At 40.8% G+C, this 14,282-nt stretch overlaps 2 protein-coding genes across 2 annotated transcripts in view; one reads left to right on the forward strand and one right to left on the reverse strand.

The window, feature by feature from the left end:
• Window positions 1-14,282, forward strand: part of IFT140 (intraflagellar transport 140) — a gene marked incomplete at its 5' end in the record, with an annotated part of 83,734 nt that overhangs the window by 36,151 nt on the left and 33,301 nt on the right. The window lies entirely within an intron of this gene.
• The window catches only part of TMEM204 (transmembrane protein 204), a 29,829-nt gene that overhangs the window by 3,661 nt on the left and 11,886 nt on the right, over window positions 1-14,282 (reverse strand). Inside the window, exon 2 of the mRNA XM_082490594.1 lies at window positions 11,030-11,185. Within this exon, the coding sequence (XP_082346720.1) occupies window positions 11,030-11,185 (156 nt within the window). The remainder of the gene's footprint in view (window positions 1-11,029; window positions 11,186-14,282) is intronic.

Genomic DNA, 14,282 nt, shown 5'->3' on the forward strand with positions numbered 1-14,282 from the left:
AGATCGAAAAGACATAAATTATATACAGATAAAAAAAAAAATAGAGGAGGGAAATGAAATACAAATAGGAGGAAAAAAAATTAACTCATGACTTAAGTAGGCATGACACTTTTACTATTCGGAGTCAATAATGCGAAGGCTGAATCCCCGTTCTGATAAAACGAGCAGTGAAAGAGTATTAATTCAGGAGATGTCTGGCATCCTCGGCTCTCTTGTGTCTACCTAGAAGGTGGTTTGTAACTCAGTTGCTTGCTACACCTTCTCCTCCTGAAGCAGCACTGTCCCACGGATGGCACGTTCCCGAGAGGGTTTGCAGTGAGGCATCTCTTCCGAAGGATGTCGGAGGAGGAAATAGGTTCTTACAGGAGGAGTAGCTCTTTCCTGCTCTTCTGCCACTCTGCAGTAGCGTTTGCTGTGAAAAAAGTCTAACCTACTCTGGATGGGTTTTAGGCTGTCGAGTCAGTTGTAAGGACAGCAATTAATAACTCCTTGATTTTTGTCAGTAAGTCTAGTAGTTATTTAATGGTTCAGCTTAGTTATAATGAACAAGTTTCATCTGGGAAAAATGTGGCTATGTGGAGCACACTGACTTAACTGAGTTGCAGAAATCACTGATTGGTACAATAATCAAGTCTACAGCATAACTTAGGAGGTCATTTTAATGTTAGCTGAGTTGGAGATGGATCCCAATACAGAAGTGGTCATCAGGCATTATTTCAAAGCCTGCAGGTTTGAAAGTTGCTTCTCAACTCCTGTTTGAAAAAAATACAGAGTTAGGGTTGAGGTAGAAAAATTGTGAAGCTGTGCTTTTGAGAAATTAAGATTAAATCTTCATTCTTTTCAGTAATCACTGTTGGATGATGCACCTTGTATCAGATTATGCATGCTTTTTAAAATCCTGGTCTCTTGAAGCCAGGCAGATGTTATCTACATCCTTGGATGGACTGTTGAAGGCAAGTCTTTGAAGGAGTTGAAGGAGTTGATTTTTCTGTATGTTCATATGCTTAGCTCATCACCACATGAAAGTGGGTATGTTCTCTCCTTGTGCATTCAGAATCCTCACTGAAGTTTGCGTGACTTTTTCCAGCATTCACAGAACACTGCTTTTGTCCCCAAAGCCACAGTTAATTGTGCTCTTCCTTTTCTGTGATGCTTCCTTGAATTGCTTTTGAATTCTCGTGACTTTGCTGTTTGGTGTTATCTAGGTCTTGTATGACTTTATTTCTTTATTTTTAGCAGTAGTAGCATACAAGAAGATTGCAGCAGAGCTGGGGAACAAAAGTTTTCCCTCATTTCCGGGATAATTCTTGAAGTTCAGTCTGTCCTGAGGCACATGGTAGAGAAGAGAGGGGCAGATCCTTCATCGTGGAATACATCAGGTTTTTTAAACTCTCCTCTGAGATGGCTCGGTTCCCCATCTGTGGAACCAAGATGATAAATCTTCTTTTTCTCCTGTGTTTTGTTTAGCATTTCAGAGCTTTGGGAGCAGAACATGCTAGTTCTAATGTGTTTATATCTCTGCATCTACGTTTGAGGTTTTAGGTCTTATAATACAGATAAACACTGATAGTACTTTGCTCTTTCACAGGTTGTAGTCCATTTTCAAAGGATGATAGATACCCATTTTCTCATAAAGGTAGGAAATTGAGAGAAAGGGAGATTGCTTACACCTTCTATGGCCAAGTTGTGGACCTGTTTCTACTCCTTCCAGTTCAAAATTCACAGGGTATTGACATGCAAATCGGGAGACCCATCTACTGATGAGTCTGCCACACAGCAAAACTTTGTGTCATCCGTTTTCGGTTTTCCTTTTAGAACTCTTCTTCAGTTCACATACACTTTCACAGGGAATCCAAAAAGCATTAAATAAACTTAAAAAATGTGTGAAGCAAATCATAAAACCTCAAGCAGGAAGAACTTTGAACCAGTTTGTACCAGTGACCACTTACTAATAGCGACCACCTTTAAGGTACAGTTATAAATATTAACAACAGTCCATTTTACACTATCTTGCATTATTTGTTTGAGACTCTTGGCGGATGAAGCTAGGTTCAGGAACACCAGTTATATAGAGTAACCCTGATGCTATGATGGTGTCTTACAGCTTAATTTCCAGTTATTGAATTGTGACTCCTGCTTTCCCACTGCAGATTTAAAGGTATTTACCATTATCTCCAACTTAGAGAAGTAATGGATAATTAGCAGTTCTAGTTTCCTTACTGAAAGTCAGGTGCGCTTGTGCAAACCTGCTGGGAAAAACCTTCAGGGTTCCCAGTGTGAGGTCTGTACTCCCTTGGGCATGAGTTTTTCCCCATTCTTTGCTCATTTAGCCAAGGCAAGCAGCAGTGGTCTATACGCGTTCCTTTATTGCACAGTAGAAGTAAATAAACACTGTAGGAATATTTGCAATATCTAAACTTTTTTTCCAAATGCCCAGCTTTTAATTAAATTACTTAGATTTTTCTTTCTTGCTTATGTATCGCTTATGGCTAATCACTGTCATAAATGGCTACACATCTCTGTGCTAAACTGGCCACCTTCATGAGCCCCCTTCCATCCAATGGAGAAATTATCCACCAGGAAAAAGCACTAAGGCTTCCTTACAGGTCCCAAAATAAAACTATTTATGCTAGCAAGATTATTTCCCTTCACAGGCCCTTTGCCTGAGCCCTGATCAGATGAGCAGCCAGTCATGCAAGAGGCTTTCTCTCCTTCTGCAGTTCTGTGCCAGCGTCTGAGCAGGGGGAAACTGGGAGATAATGGGTTTGAGAGCTCCCTGACTTGGCAGATAGCAGCAGTGAGTAACTGGAGCTCTTGTAGGATCTGTTCAGAATACTTGGCTGCGGGCTAGACAGGAACTGACATTTGAGAAGAGAGAAAAACATGACAGAGGTGGGAGAGTTAGAAGCACGTTACTGTAGAGTTTCCACAATTAGTTTTACAGTTCTGCCAGTGTAAGTGAGCTCCAGAATAAAAATGTTGCTGTGAACACTATTTTCCAGCATTCTTATTTCATAGTATCATGACCTGATACTGGATTTATAAATGTAGGAACTCAAGAGCAAAGGGTGAAAAAATCATATTGATCCAAAAAGACTGAGTTTGCATAGGATGATATTTAAATTCTGACGTATGCTACTTTTGTAAAGATGTTTGTGTGAAAACCCCCAAAGTTTGCTTGGAGAGATCTTGTCTGTAGTAACATAATCAACATTAGACTTCTTGAAGCAGTGTTCCAATGTGCTGCTTTTGTTTTCCTTGCCCTTAGAGTGGGCTTGGTGTATGCCAGCCAAGAATTGAGATGGAACATTTAGCAGCAAGTCTGTTCTCTAAATGACTGGGCAAACACATTCAATTAACTTTTTTGTGCCAGCCTTGCCCTTCTTCTTCAGTGGTTCCCCTTTTGTAAGGAAAGTAGATTTTTTTTTTTTTAATATATATATATATATTTTATTCCTTTGTTATATGGGTGTATCTCAGGAGTGGTGTCTTCCCAGTTTGGATGAAACCTTATAAATAATTACGTATGTACCATTCAGTTGCAAGCCCTAGTGTACTGATGCAATAATATTCAACTTCTGTAAGGAAAGAGAATGAAACTGAAGTTTGACTAATGTTTTATTTTTGCTAACATAGCTAAAGCTGAGTATTTTCATTATATTGGTATCTCCTGTTTTGCCTACTGCTTTCACTGTGAGTGTTATTAGGAAATCCTTGACAACATTTTAATTTGTTGCCTTTAAATATTGTTAAATATTCAATTACTGTATCTCTTGTGAGAATTTAGTGTAGGAAAAATGATGCTGGAATTCTGCTCCTACTGGTGGTTGTGTAATATGGGTATAACTCAGTTGTTAATGTAAACATACTAATGCAGAATTTGGCTCTGTATTCAGAACAGCTACAAGTACACCTATAGAAATTAACCTTGTATTAAGAATAGCTTCTGTCTCCATGACTAAAACTGACTTCGGTGACTTCTCACTTCTTAGATAGATATTTATGACATTGAGTAACAAAGTCTGAATTTAGTTTCAGTATTCCGATAAAATACCCAGAGGGAGACAGTTGGCTTCCCAGACTGTTTCTCATAGGTAACTCTAGTAAAAGGAACCAGAAAATTGCTCTACTTGCCATCAGTCTTCTTGATCTCTTAATTTACAATACAGTTTGAGGAGGGCTGCAGATGGGAAACCTTTCTTTAAATTTAGTTATGAAAGTATTAAACATTTTCATCTGGTTTTCGTTTCTGTTTTGTAGCAATGACAAGACTTTTAGGTGCATGGCTGAATTTCCCTGGATTAATTTCATTATGTATGTTAATCAATTTCAGATCATTTTATTGTGTATTGTCTAAAGTCTGCACAGAGGCCACATCTTTACTAAAAATCCTGATGAGATTCCTTCAAGTACTTTATTTTCCCATAGAGCTGCTGTTTATCTCTAGTTGTTTCCCATCCGTAGCAAAACAAGCCTGGATGGGGGGGCTTTTCCGTTGGGGAAGGAAACAGATAACAAATTCACTAGGAAGACTTTTGGTTGGGACAGTATTGACTGTGTGAGTGGGGGTGGGCTGGGAGAATGTTGTTTTTTGAACTTACGTTTCAGATCTGTATACTGAATTTCCTGTTTGACTGTAGCTGGCTGCAAGCCAACTACAGATTTTTAGCATTTTAAAAGAACTCTCGTAGTCACTTCTTCTGTGATTTTTTTTTTTTCGCCAGACACCCCTTGATTTGAATTCCTCCTTTTTATTAGTATGTTGATAGTGCAGTTGAAGAAATGTACACTGTTTTGTTTGGGTTTTTTTTTCCTGGGTTGGGAGAAAGCCTATATTGGGAGTTATAATCCTCCTCTTGTGCTATAGGATGACTTCTGCTGCCAGGAAGACAGAGAAAAAGGAAAATAGAGCAGCCAGACTTGTTCAGACTTCACAACCCACGCTGCTGCAGCAAAACTGCAAACAAGGAGGGGAAATTTTTCACCCCCCTTCTCTATGTATCCCATAAACATTTACAGGGAATGATTTAGCTGCAATGAGTCAAGCCTGAATAAGCTGCTTGTAGGAGCTCAACTGTATTTACCAAAGTGAGATAGATTCCCAAAGTGTGATTGCTGTAGGGCTTATGTAAATGATTAGTCAATTAACACCTTTTCCTGCGTCAGCTTGGCACAAAAGAGAGTTGCTACAGTGCAAGGCAAACGTGGCCCTTCTGTAATAGTTGTGTGCTCTTTGTTGCAGTACCAGGCTGAACGCTGTGGAAGTATGCTTGCTTTGGTTTACAAGGCCACAGAGACTTTGGTGGCCTTTGAGTTTTCGGTTGTACAATAAAAATTTCCTTCCAGGGATTTTGGTAAAATGTAACATCTCGGAGTTAAACAAGTTATGAGTAGCAAAGGTTCTCCGGGGCAAAGAAGGTCCTTCACTTTTCAGCACTGAATTATCATGGCTTTCCACTTGTGGTGTTCTTTGAGTTTGTCAGTCCCTCTTTGTCTTTAACCTGATAAGATTGGGCGATTTAGTCAGTGTAAGGCAGGGAATTCTACTTTGGATATCTTCAAAGACAGGTGCAGAGCACTGTTTAACAAGTTTAGGTCTACTGACAGTGAACTTGCTTTTCTTGCTTACCTTTTGGAGGTGATGCCAGTCCTTGAGCTGAAGGTTGAAAAGCATTCCCTATGAATTAGACATAATTCCTGTTGGGCAGCTGTTTAAGTAAGGATAAACGTGCAGACTTTCATGCTGAAAGTCAGCTGCGAACACTGCTTTGCACCTCGAATTCAGAGGCAGCTGGAGTCAGTGAAAGCTCTGCTTTTGATCCCAGTAAACTTCGTATGAGACACAGGTAGGAGCTCTTGTCAGCCTGAGCGAAAACAACTTGTGCAGAGAGAAGCAGTCATTGACAAGAGATCCTCCTGGGAGTTTCAGTGGTCGTCTTTTGTCTTTAAGGATGAGCTGCTTCCATTTTTCAAGTGCTCTGTCCATCTTCTGATGCATCAAAGGGTAAGAGTAGGGTAACTGTGGATCTGGCTAGGCAATTCAGTTTGAAACTTTTTTAGGAGGCATCTTCATGTATATATAACATGCAAGTTCATAAGAATTAAAATGAGTATTTGAGTTGAAGAACTTTTCACACACTTCTTTCTGCATTGTTTCTAATGCTGTGTCTGTCATAAAACACGTTCTTTATACTGGCATATCCAAATGATATTTATCTGGTAATATATTTGTTACCATATTTCTAATCGGAATATGTGCCCTTGACATTGTGATGCTACAGCAAATCGCCTGCTACTCATATCAGTATTTAGACATGAAGAATTTACGCAGATCTTCTTCCTGCTGCGGTTGTACCCGTTGAAGAGTTCAACACACTTCACGTGAGCTACTGCCCTTCCCAGTTTGCTGGGTCAGCTGCTGCCGTGAACCATTTCGGTCAAATTCAGTGGGATAGACTTCCGTATTTTAAGATCTTTGCAAATGCGGTTCATTTTACAAACGTGTGAAAACAAGATCACTTTATTGTGAGGTTTGCAATCCACATAAAGAATGTGGAAGTTTGGCATTGAGGTGCAATAAAAATGAGAAATAATGAAAACATTTAGCACAAATCAAGCAGTCAAGTTCTCTCTTTTTGTTATGATTTTTAGGTTATTTACAGCGTCTCATTTATTTGCTTCCTTTTCAGGAAGTATTAGGTTTACAGCTCCATAGATTTCATCTTAGAACAGATCTGGCTTGAGGGTGTCGTGAAGGAAAAAGGTGGAAGGAAGTAATACAGAAATCAGGACCACATTGCTATCATGAATATCTTTGGCTGTATTTGCCAACGGCTGCTTTTCTACACTCTTCTCTGCATTAAGATTTTCTGGATATAAACCAGTCTAAAGTTGTAGCACCCAGAAACAAGAGGGAAGGTAAATGGTCTAACAATAGTTTGATTTCGGTTTAATAGCACAGAAATGAAAGTATGGATGAAGTCGGATTTCCTGTGATACGTTAGGGGTCTGGAGTGAAATACACCATCAGCAGAAAAACACGGTAGGAAAAGCTGGAATGCAAATGCTTGAAATTCAAGAGAGAGGTGAGATTGTAATTTGTTTGGCTCAGCAGGAACACAAAACTTCGTAATCTTTGGGATGTTATGTATTAAAGTAATTTAATGCTGAAAACAGATTGGCAAGAATATTAATCATTATGATTCAGGTTTATTCCAATCTTGGACTTTCAGAAACTAGGATGAGACCTAATGTAAGTGATATTTTATCCCCGATCTTCCCCATTATGTTTCTAACGTTTCACTCTAAAGTCTGTGAGTACAATCACCATTGTACAAGATCGGAGACTTGGCTAGACTCCCTTAAGGTCTGATCCAGTACTGCTTGTAGTAGTTGAATATTCCCTATCCTGTTAGTATGGATTTCCCTTTCCAACTCCCTTCTCTCAGCTCTGTTATTTGTCCTATATTCAGCACATGGAGTTTGTAACAGTTCCTTGGAAAAAAACAGAAACCCCAAAACCCTCTAGAGGGAAATTTCTGAGCATTGACACAAAATTCCGCATACAACTCTGGTTCCATTTTCACCACATGCTTTTTCCAAAGCAAACAGCTCACTTTCCTGTTAGCTGGGAGGTGTGAGGTTGCAGAGTGTCGGAGCTGTGTGAATCCCGTTGCTGTCCCAGGAGCAATGCTGTTTCCTCTCTTCTTTCCTTCCTCTTTGCTTCCTGGGGCTTTAGTTTCTGTCAGAGGTCCATCCTTTTTGAATGACTGTCAAATGCTTGTGCAGGTGCAGAAGTGAGAAAGCAGTGGAGCCTGGAGTCATTGCAAGCTCTAGTGGGATCAGAGATGGTTGATTTGAACTTGCGATAGGGTTTAGAGGATGATACTTGGTACACTTAGTTTTCTAAAACAAAATGGACTTTTGTTCAGACCTCAGGAAACTGTAATGAAACCCACACATAATATTTGAGTGGGTAAACTCTGGCTAAAAATAATTCAGTTGTAGGTTGACTTTGTGATTCTGATCCGTATACTCAAGCCTTCCTGCATAATATTAGATTTCATTCTACTGGTGACCATTGCAGTTCTCTTCAGCACTTGTTGGCATATTCCAGGGTGAAACTTAGAGATCAAACAGAAGTTGGAATGAATCAAGATACTTTTTTTCTGAAATTACTGACAGGATGAGCAATTGCAGAACAATTCTCTAGATGTAGGATTTTGAAAAAGAAAAACAAGAGGTGGGTGCTTGCGTTTTTCAGTAACGTATTTGAAAGTGTAATAAATAGAAACTACCCAGCCAGTACTCAAGAAATATTTAAGATCTAAGAAATCTAAGATCTATATTTAGGATCTATATCTAAGAAGTATTTAAGATCTAAGTATGCACATTCTAAAATATTGTTTGCTCTTCTCACACAAATTATCTGTCTGGCCTGAAATACTTTAGCTTTGACCCTTAAAATGAAGTAGGGGAGAGCTTCACGCTGATTTCTCTCGAGCTGTTTTGGGTGGACAAAGTGCTTTTAAAGACTAACTTTGTATCCACTGTTCTGATGTTTTTTGCCTAATATTGCTATTTTACTTTGAAAATAGAGGAGAGGTTACCATCTTGGAGTGGAGGCTCAGAGGCACAGTATTACTTGTGGCTTATAGGATAAGGGGCAGCCACTTTCCTCCCCTTCAATAAAGAAATCTTGGTCTCTAGATGTAGCAGCAGTCCTTCATCAGAGCAACAGAAATGCTCAACTTGCTCGGTTTGCATGTGTTTTGTCTGATATCAAAGACATTTCAACCATAATGGATAAAATGCTGTTACCTGGGCCAAATCCAGGGAATTTGGTGGACAGGGCTGATTTTTGTGGCCAGTTTGGGTGGCTCAACATTACAGAGCACGCTCTGGGCTCTGTGAAAGAGGAAACAGCCTCTTCTGTCAGTGCAAGCTGTACTCTGAACCGCCTGTCCTGTGAGTGCAGACCCTCGATTACCCAGGTAGTCAGCCGTTGAGGTACCACTGTCCTGGAGAACTAGGGAGGTCTCCAAGAAGTGTATTTTATAGTGGGATAATGGCAGGTACGATAACTCCTCTTTTTTCCCAAAGTATACATTCCAGAAGACTTCAGCTGGTTGTTGTGGATATCGGGAAGGAATTTGTTTAAACATAAAACTTTCATTAAGATAATGAGATGTAAATGATTATCATGTTACTGACTGCAAAGCAGAAAACCAGCTGATGGCAGTGAAGGAGAGTGTGACATAACTGCCAAGGAGGATGGGGTAGGGGGGCAGGGATAGGCACCACAGTCGTTGCATTATTTCTGCAGATGGGAGACCTTTGGTTCATAGAGCGCAATGTCCGTCTTTGAAATTGTCCCGAGCTGCCACATCCATCTCTTCACACCTTTTGCGCACAGCAGGCAGATGAACTCCTTGATTCAACAGCTTCTTCAGCCATTCTCATTAGTGTTTTGTTAATCATCCTGGCTCTGGCTTTCCTCCCCTCTCCCCTCCCAGCACTGGGGATTTCAAGGTTCAGCTTGCATAACAGGTAATAGCAGGCATTTCCTTCTCCTGTGTCGGGATATCCTGGCGCCCTTCAGTCTCTCTCTGACTGTGTTTAAAACAGACTCCAGCACAGGAAAAAAAAAAAAAAGGCAAAAAAAAAAAAAAAGCCCAGTCTAAAATTAGCAGCCTTGATAGAAGAAAGGCACACGGCTGTCCACTGTGCTGTTTGTCAATGAAATAACACATCTAAACATGGCCAGAATGCATTTCCCCTCTGGGAAAAACAGACCTGTCGAGTTTTGGGGAGCATGGGAGTGAGAGTAAAGCAGGCATCACACTGACGATCAGGGAGAACTATCCAGAAGATATCCAGAGTTACAAAGCCCATGGTGTACCTGACGAGGTTGTAGAGAGGCAAGGCTATAGATCTGTCTCGTGGTACCACTGACTGATGCTTGAGGGCCTCGCTGCACCTGGAAGCTGGATCAGATACTTTGAGAGTTATAGAACCTCTGTTGCAGTCTCCTCCTCTTGTTTGGATTTCAGGTTCATCGTCCTTCATGGGTATTTATTGCTGTGATGACCGTATTTAAACGACCTCGGCTACATTCTGATCTTGCAGCAGGGTAAACCTGAGGTCTCTTTAGGTTTATACCATTCTAAATATTCCGAGTTTTCAAAGTTGGAATTAAAATTTAAAATAAAATGGTGTTACTTTATTATATCCGGTTCGTTACATTAATACATTTTTTTAATTCCATCTTGTAAGCAGCCTGAATTTTGTACTCCATTAGTGACAGTTTCGTGCATGGATATTTTATAGGTTTGGACTCTTGATGTAATGAATACTGAGTGACTTACTTTATGTAGTAAAGAAAGGTATTATTGCAAAATGTTTATAGTTTGTTGCCACTGCTGTCAGTATGGAATTGTGATAAAACCATTTCCTTCTTTCCTCATTCCTTTCTGTATACAGTCTGTGTCCAAGAGAATTACTGTGGGAATTTTATTTATAGCAGTCAATGTTATGAATTGACTACAGCTTTCTTTGCTAGATTGCAGACGTGTCTGTCTATCAAAATCCAGCTGACACTCATTGAGTAAAATTTAGTTAGCTAAAAGCAAATAATCATGTTTCAGCAAGACTTCAAAAATTCCCTTGGCCCTTCTGCTCGGCTTTCAAACAGTTCCTGTGGTGTGTTTTGTCCTGCTAAATTGTGGGATTACATTGCATCCAGTTTATTTCTTTCATGTTTGCCTTCCTGGTTTCATAGGAAATAATAAAGGTTTGTTTTTCTTGGTTGGCAGAAGACTCATTCTGATATATGCAAGATAAAAGCTTCTATTCATGCACTGCAGAATCTCATGGGGACAGCTTTTAAGAGACAATGAGCTTACTTTCAGATTTAGGCCTTTTTGCTATTCTTTGTCGCTTGAAAGATTTATAAAGTAAAAAACTCTTTTTCCACCTGGATTTAATAGAGACTAAATATTTTTCCATCAGTAAAAAGAAGTAGACTTACTGGCAAGTTGGAACACGGCAGCTATGGCCTCCTCCCACCACTGAGTATCCTGAGAAATGATGGGTAGCTCCATCAGGCCCAGGACGAAGATGAGCTGGCCAGCAGTCAGAGCAACAGTGGCGATGAGGTTACAAGCGCGCATCATGTCAAACTGCACTAGGGAAACAGAAGAAATAAGCATAAAGTTAAAATGGTATAAAATCGAAAAAAGGAAATCCTGGCTGAGCAGGTATGTAAAGTTTGTCAGTCCATAGAAAATGATTCTCAGGCACTATTCCTTCTCCCAGCAGTCCCGTGCTCTAACTGCATTCCCTGTGGTCTGATGAGGAAAAGATTTTCCTTAGGATGTGTATTGAATCTTTCCTTTAGTTATGCAGCATCCCATATCTATTGCTTCAGTGCAAAGCAATCTTGTATCAAACCAGCTAATTTCCAAGCATGGCTCGCTGGAGGTGCTTGACTTTTGCCCAGCGAAGACTCTACCTATAATTAATAGCCATAATTGTTTGGGGCAGGAATGGTGTTTGGTTTGGGTTTGTGTGGCACTGGCTGAAATGGCAACTTAGTTCATAAATAGGTTTTCAAGGCGCTAAAATGATGATCATCCCAAGGCCAAATCTGTAACACCCTGAATTTCTTTTTCACTTAGTCCATCTGTATTGTCCTAGAAAACATCCTGTGGCCGTTAATGCTAACATCTTATTGGTTTAAGGAAGCTTTGTATAGTGGATTCTTAACTTTTCCTTCTTTTAACATTTATTAATCTTTTGGATGCACCAAAGAGATTCTTGTGTAATAAGGGAAACCGTTACAATGAAGATATCAATGCTTGGCAGTTCAGAATGAGGTGTTTTGGCATAACTTAACATGTATAAGTAAAATGTTACATTTTTTAAATATACATTCATATATTTTTTAGTGGACGTTGTGGGAGTCTACTATCAACCACCCAGCTAGGACAATGACACCAATGACCTATTCTACAAGGAATTAAGGGATATCTCTAAATCAACTGCCCTTGACCTTATGGGTGATTTTTAACTTCCCAGACATCAACTGGGAATATCATACAATGGACACAAACAGGTCCAGGAAATTTCTGAAGCACGATGAGGATAACTTCTTGATGCAGATACTGAGGGAGCTGATTGGGAAAGATGCTCTCCTAGATTTGTAGTTTGTAAACAGAGAGGGACTCATGGGCAAAGTGGTGAATGATTGCTGGCTTGGTCACAGTGGCCGCGAAGTAGCTGAGTTTCAAATCATTGGCGGCAGGAGAAAATCTGCCAGCAAAACTTTGACCTTGGATACGGGGAGAGCAGACTTGGGGCTGCTGAAGGAGCTAGTCAGTAAGGTCACCTGGGAATCTGCTTTTGAAGGTATTGGGGTCCATGAATGCTGGGGACGCTTATTCTGGGAGTTACTGAAACACACTTGAGAGGCCATGCAGTCATTGGTCATAGCCAGCATGGGTTAAAGAGGGGAAAATCCCGCTTAACCAGCTAAATTTCTTTTTATGACAAGGTCAGCCATCTGGTTGACCAAGGGAAGCCAGCAGATGTGGTGGGTTTGGAATTTAGCAAAGCTTTTGATACTGTTTCTCACAGTATCCTCCTGGATAAACTGTCCAGCACACAGTGAGACACGTCCATCGTACGTTGGATGAACAATTGGCTGATGGGTCGGGCTCAAAGGGTTACAGTAAATGAGGTGACATCAGGCTGGCAGCTGGTCACCGGTGGGGTTCTCCAGGGCTTAATTTTAGGGCCAGTGCTCTTTAATGTCTATATAAATGGTCTGGACGCAGGAATTGAATGTACATTAAATCAGTTTGTTGACGATACTAAACTAGGAGGAGCTGTGGACTCCCTTGAGGGTAGAGACGCCTCACAGAGAGATCTGGATAGACCAGAGAGCTGGGCAGTCACCAACTGTATGAAATTTAACAGAGCAAGGGCTGAATTCTCCACCCAGGACACGATAATCCTGGTTATATGTACAAACTGGGGGACGGGAGGCTGGAGAGCAGCCTCATGGAAAGAGATCTGGGGGCTTGGGTTGATGGCAAGTTGAAAAGGAGTCAACAGTGTGCCCTGGCAGCCAAAAGAGCCAACCGTGCCCTGGGGTGCATCAAGCACAGCATCACAAGCTGGTCAAGGGGGGTGATCGTCCCATTCCACACTGCACTGGTGTGGCCCTGCCTCGAGTTCTGTGTGCAGCTTTGGGTGCCTCAATCCAAGGACATCAAACTATGACAGTATGTCTAGGGGAAGGCAACCAAGATGGTGAAAGTCCTTGAGGGCAAGATTTTTGAGGAGCAGCCGAAGTCACTTGGCTTGCTCAGCTTGGAGAAGAGAAGGCTGAGGGGTGCCCTCATGGCAGTCTTACACCTTCCTGAAGGGGGACAGCAGAGGGGGGGGCTGATCTCCTCTCTAGTGACCAGCGATAGGATATGAGGAAATGGAATGAAGCTGTGTCAGGGGAAGTGCAGGTTGGACATTAAAAAAGGTTCTTCACTGAGAGAGTGGTTGGTCCCTGGAACAAGTTTCCCAGGGAAGTGGTCACGGCACCAAGCCTGTCAGAGGTCAAGGAGCGTCTGAAGGACGCTCTCACTCATATGGTTTATTTTTAGGTAGTCCTGTGAGGAGCGGGGAGTGCGACTCTGATCCTTATGTTGGGTCCCTTGCGACATGAGATATTTTATGATTCTATATTAAATATAAAGAACAAATACAGAAATCGTTACAGACATAGATATTTGGAGTCTTGGCTAGAAACCTGATTAAAATGTATCTTCCAGCTGGCTACGGAATGGAATATATTCATCGCAAAGTTGCGTACTTTTAGTCAGGCTTTTTTCCTGCATTTCCTGTTAACCTGATAGATGTCCTGTTTTCATCCTTTTCCTTCCTCTCTAGCAAAAGGTGGGAATTGTAAATATCATTGTGCCAGTTCAACATCTCTTGCTAATACGTCGTTGCTATTCTGAAATAGCAGCAGCTCAGTGTTTGAGTTGGCATATATTAGAAAAAGAAAAGACTCTGGACATGAACATTCATCAGTTTTTCAAAAGTGACTTAACTGGTTATAAGTCTAGTGGGTGCACTCACCACCGGAATTTGATTCACGATCTTCCAAAGAAGGAAGTGCAGAAAACAAAACTTGATATAAACAAGCAAGGGTAAACTTCATCGTGGTAATCAGTGAGTCTGGTCTACTTTTGCGAGTCATAAAAATGAGTTTACCCTTTATT

Source organism: Vanellus vanellus, assembly GCF_965231255.1.
Source record: "Vanellus vanellus genome assembly, chromosome: 14".
Classification (NCBI taxonomy): domain Eukaryota; kingdom Metazoa; phylum Chordata; class Aves; order Charadriiformes; family Charadriidae; genus Vanellus; species Vanellus vanellus.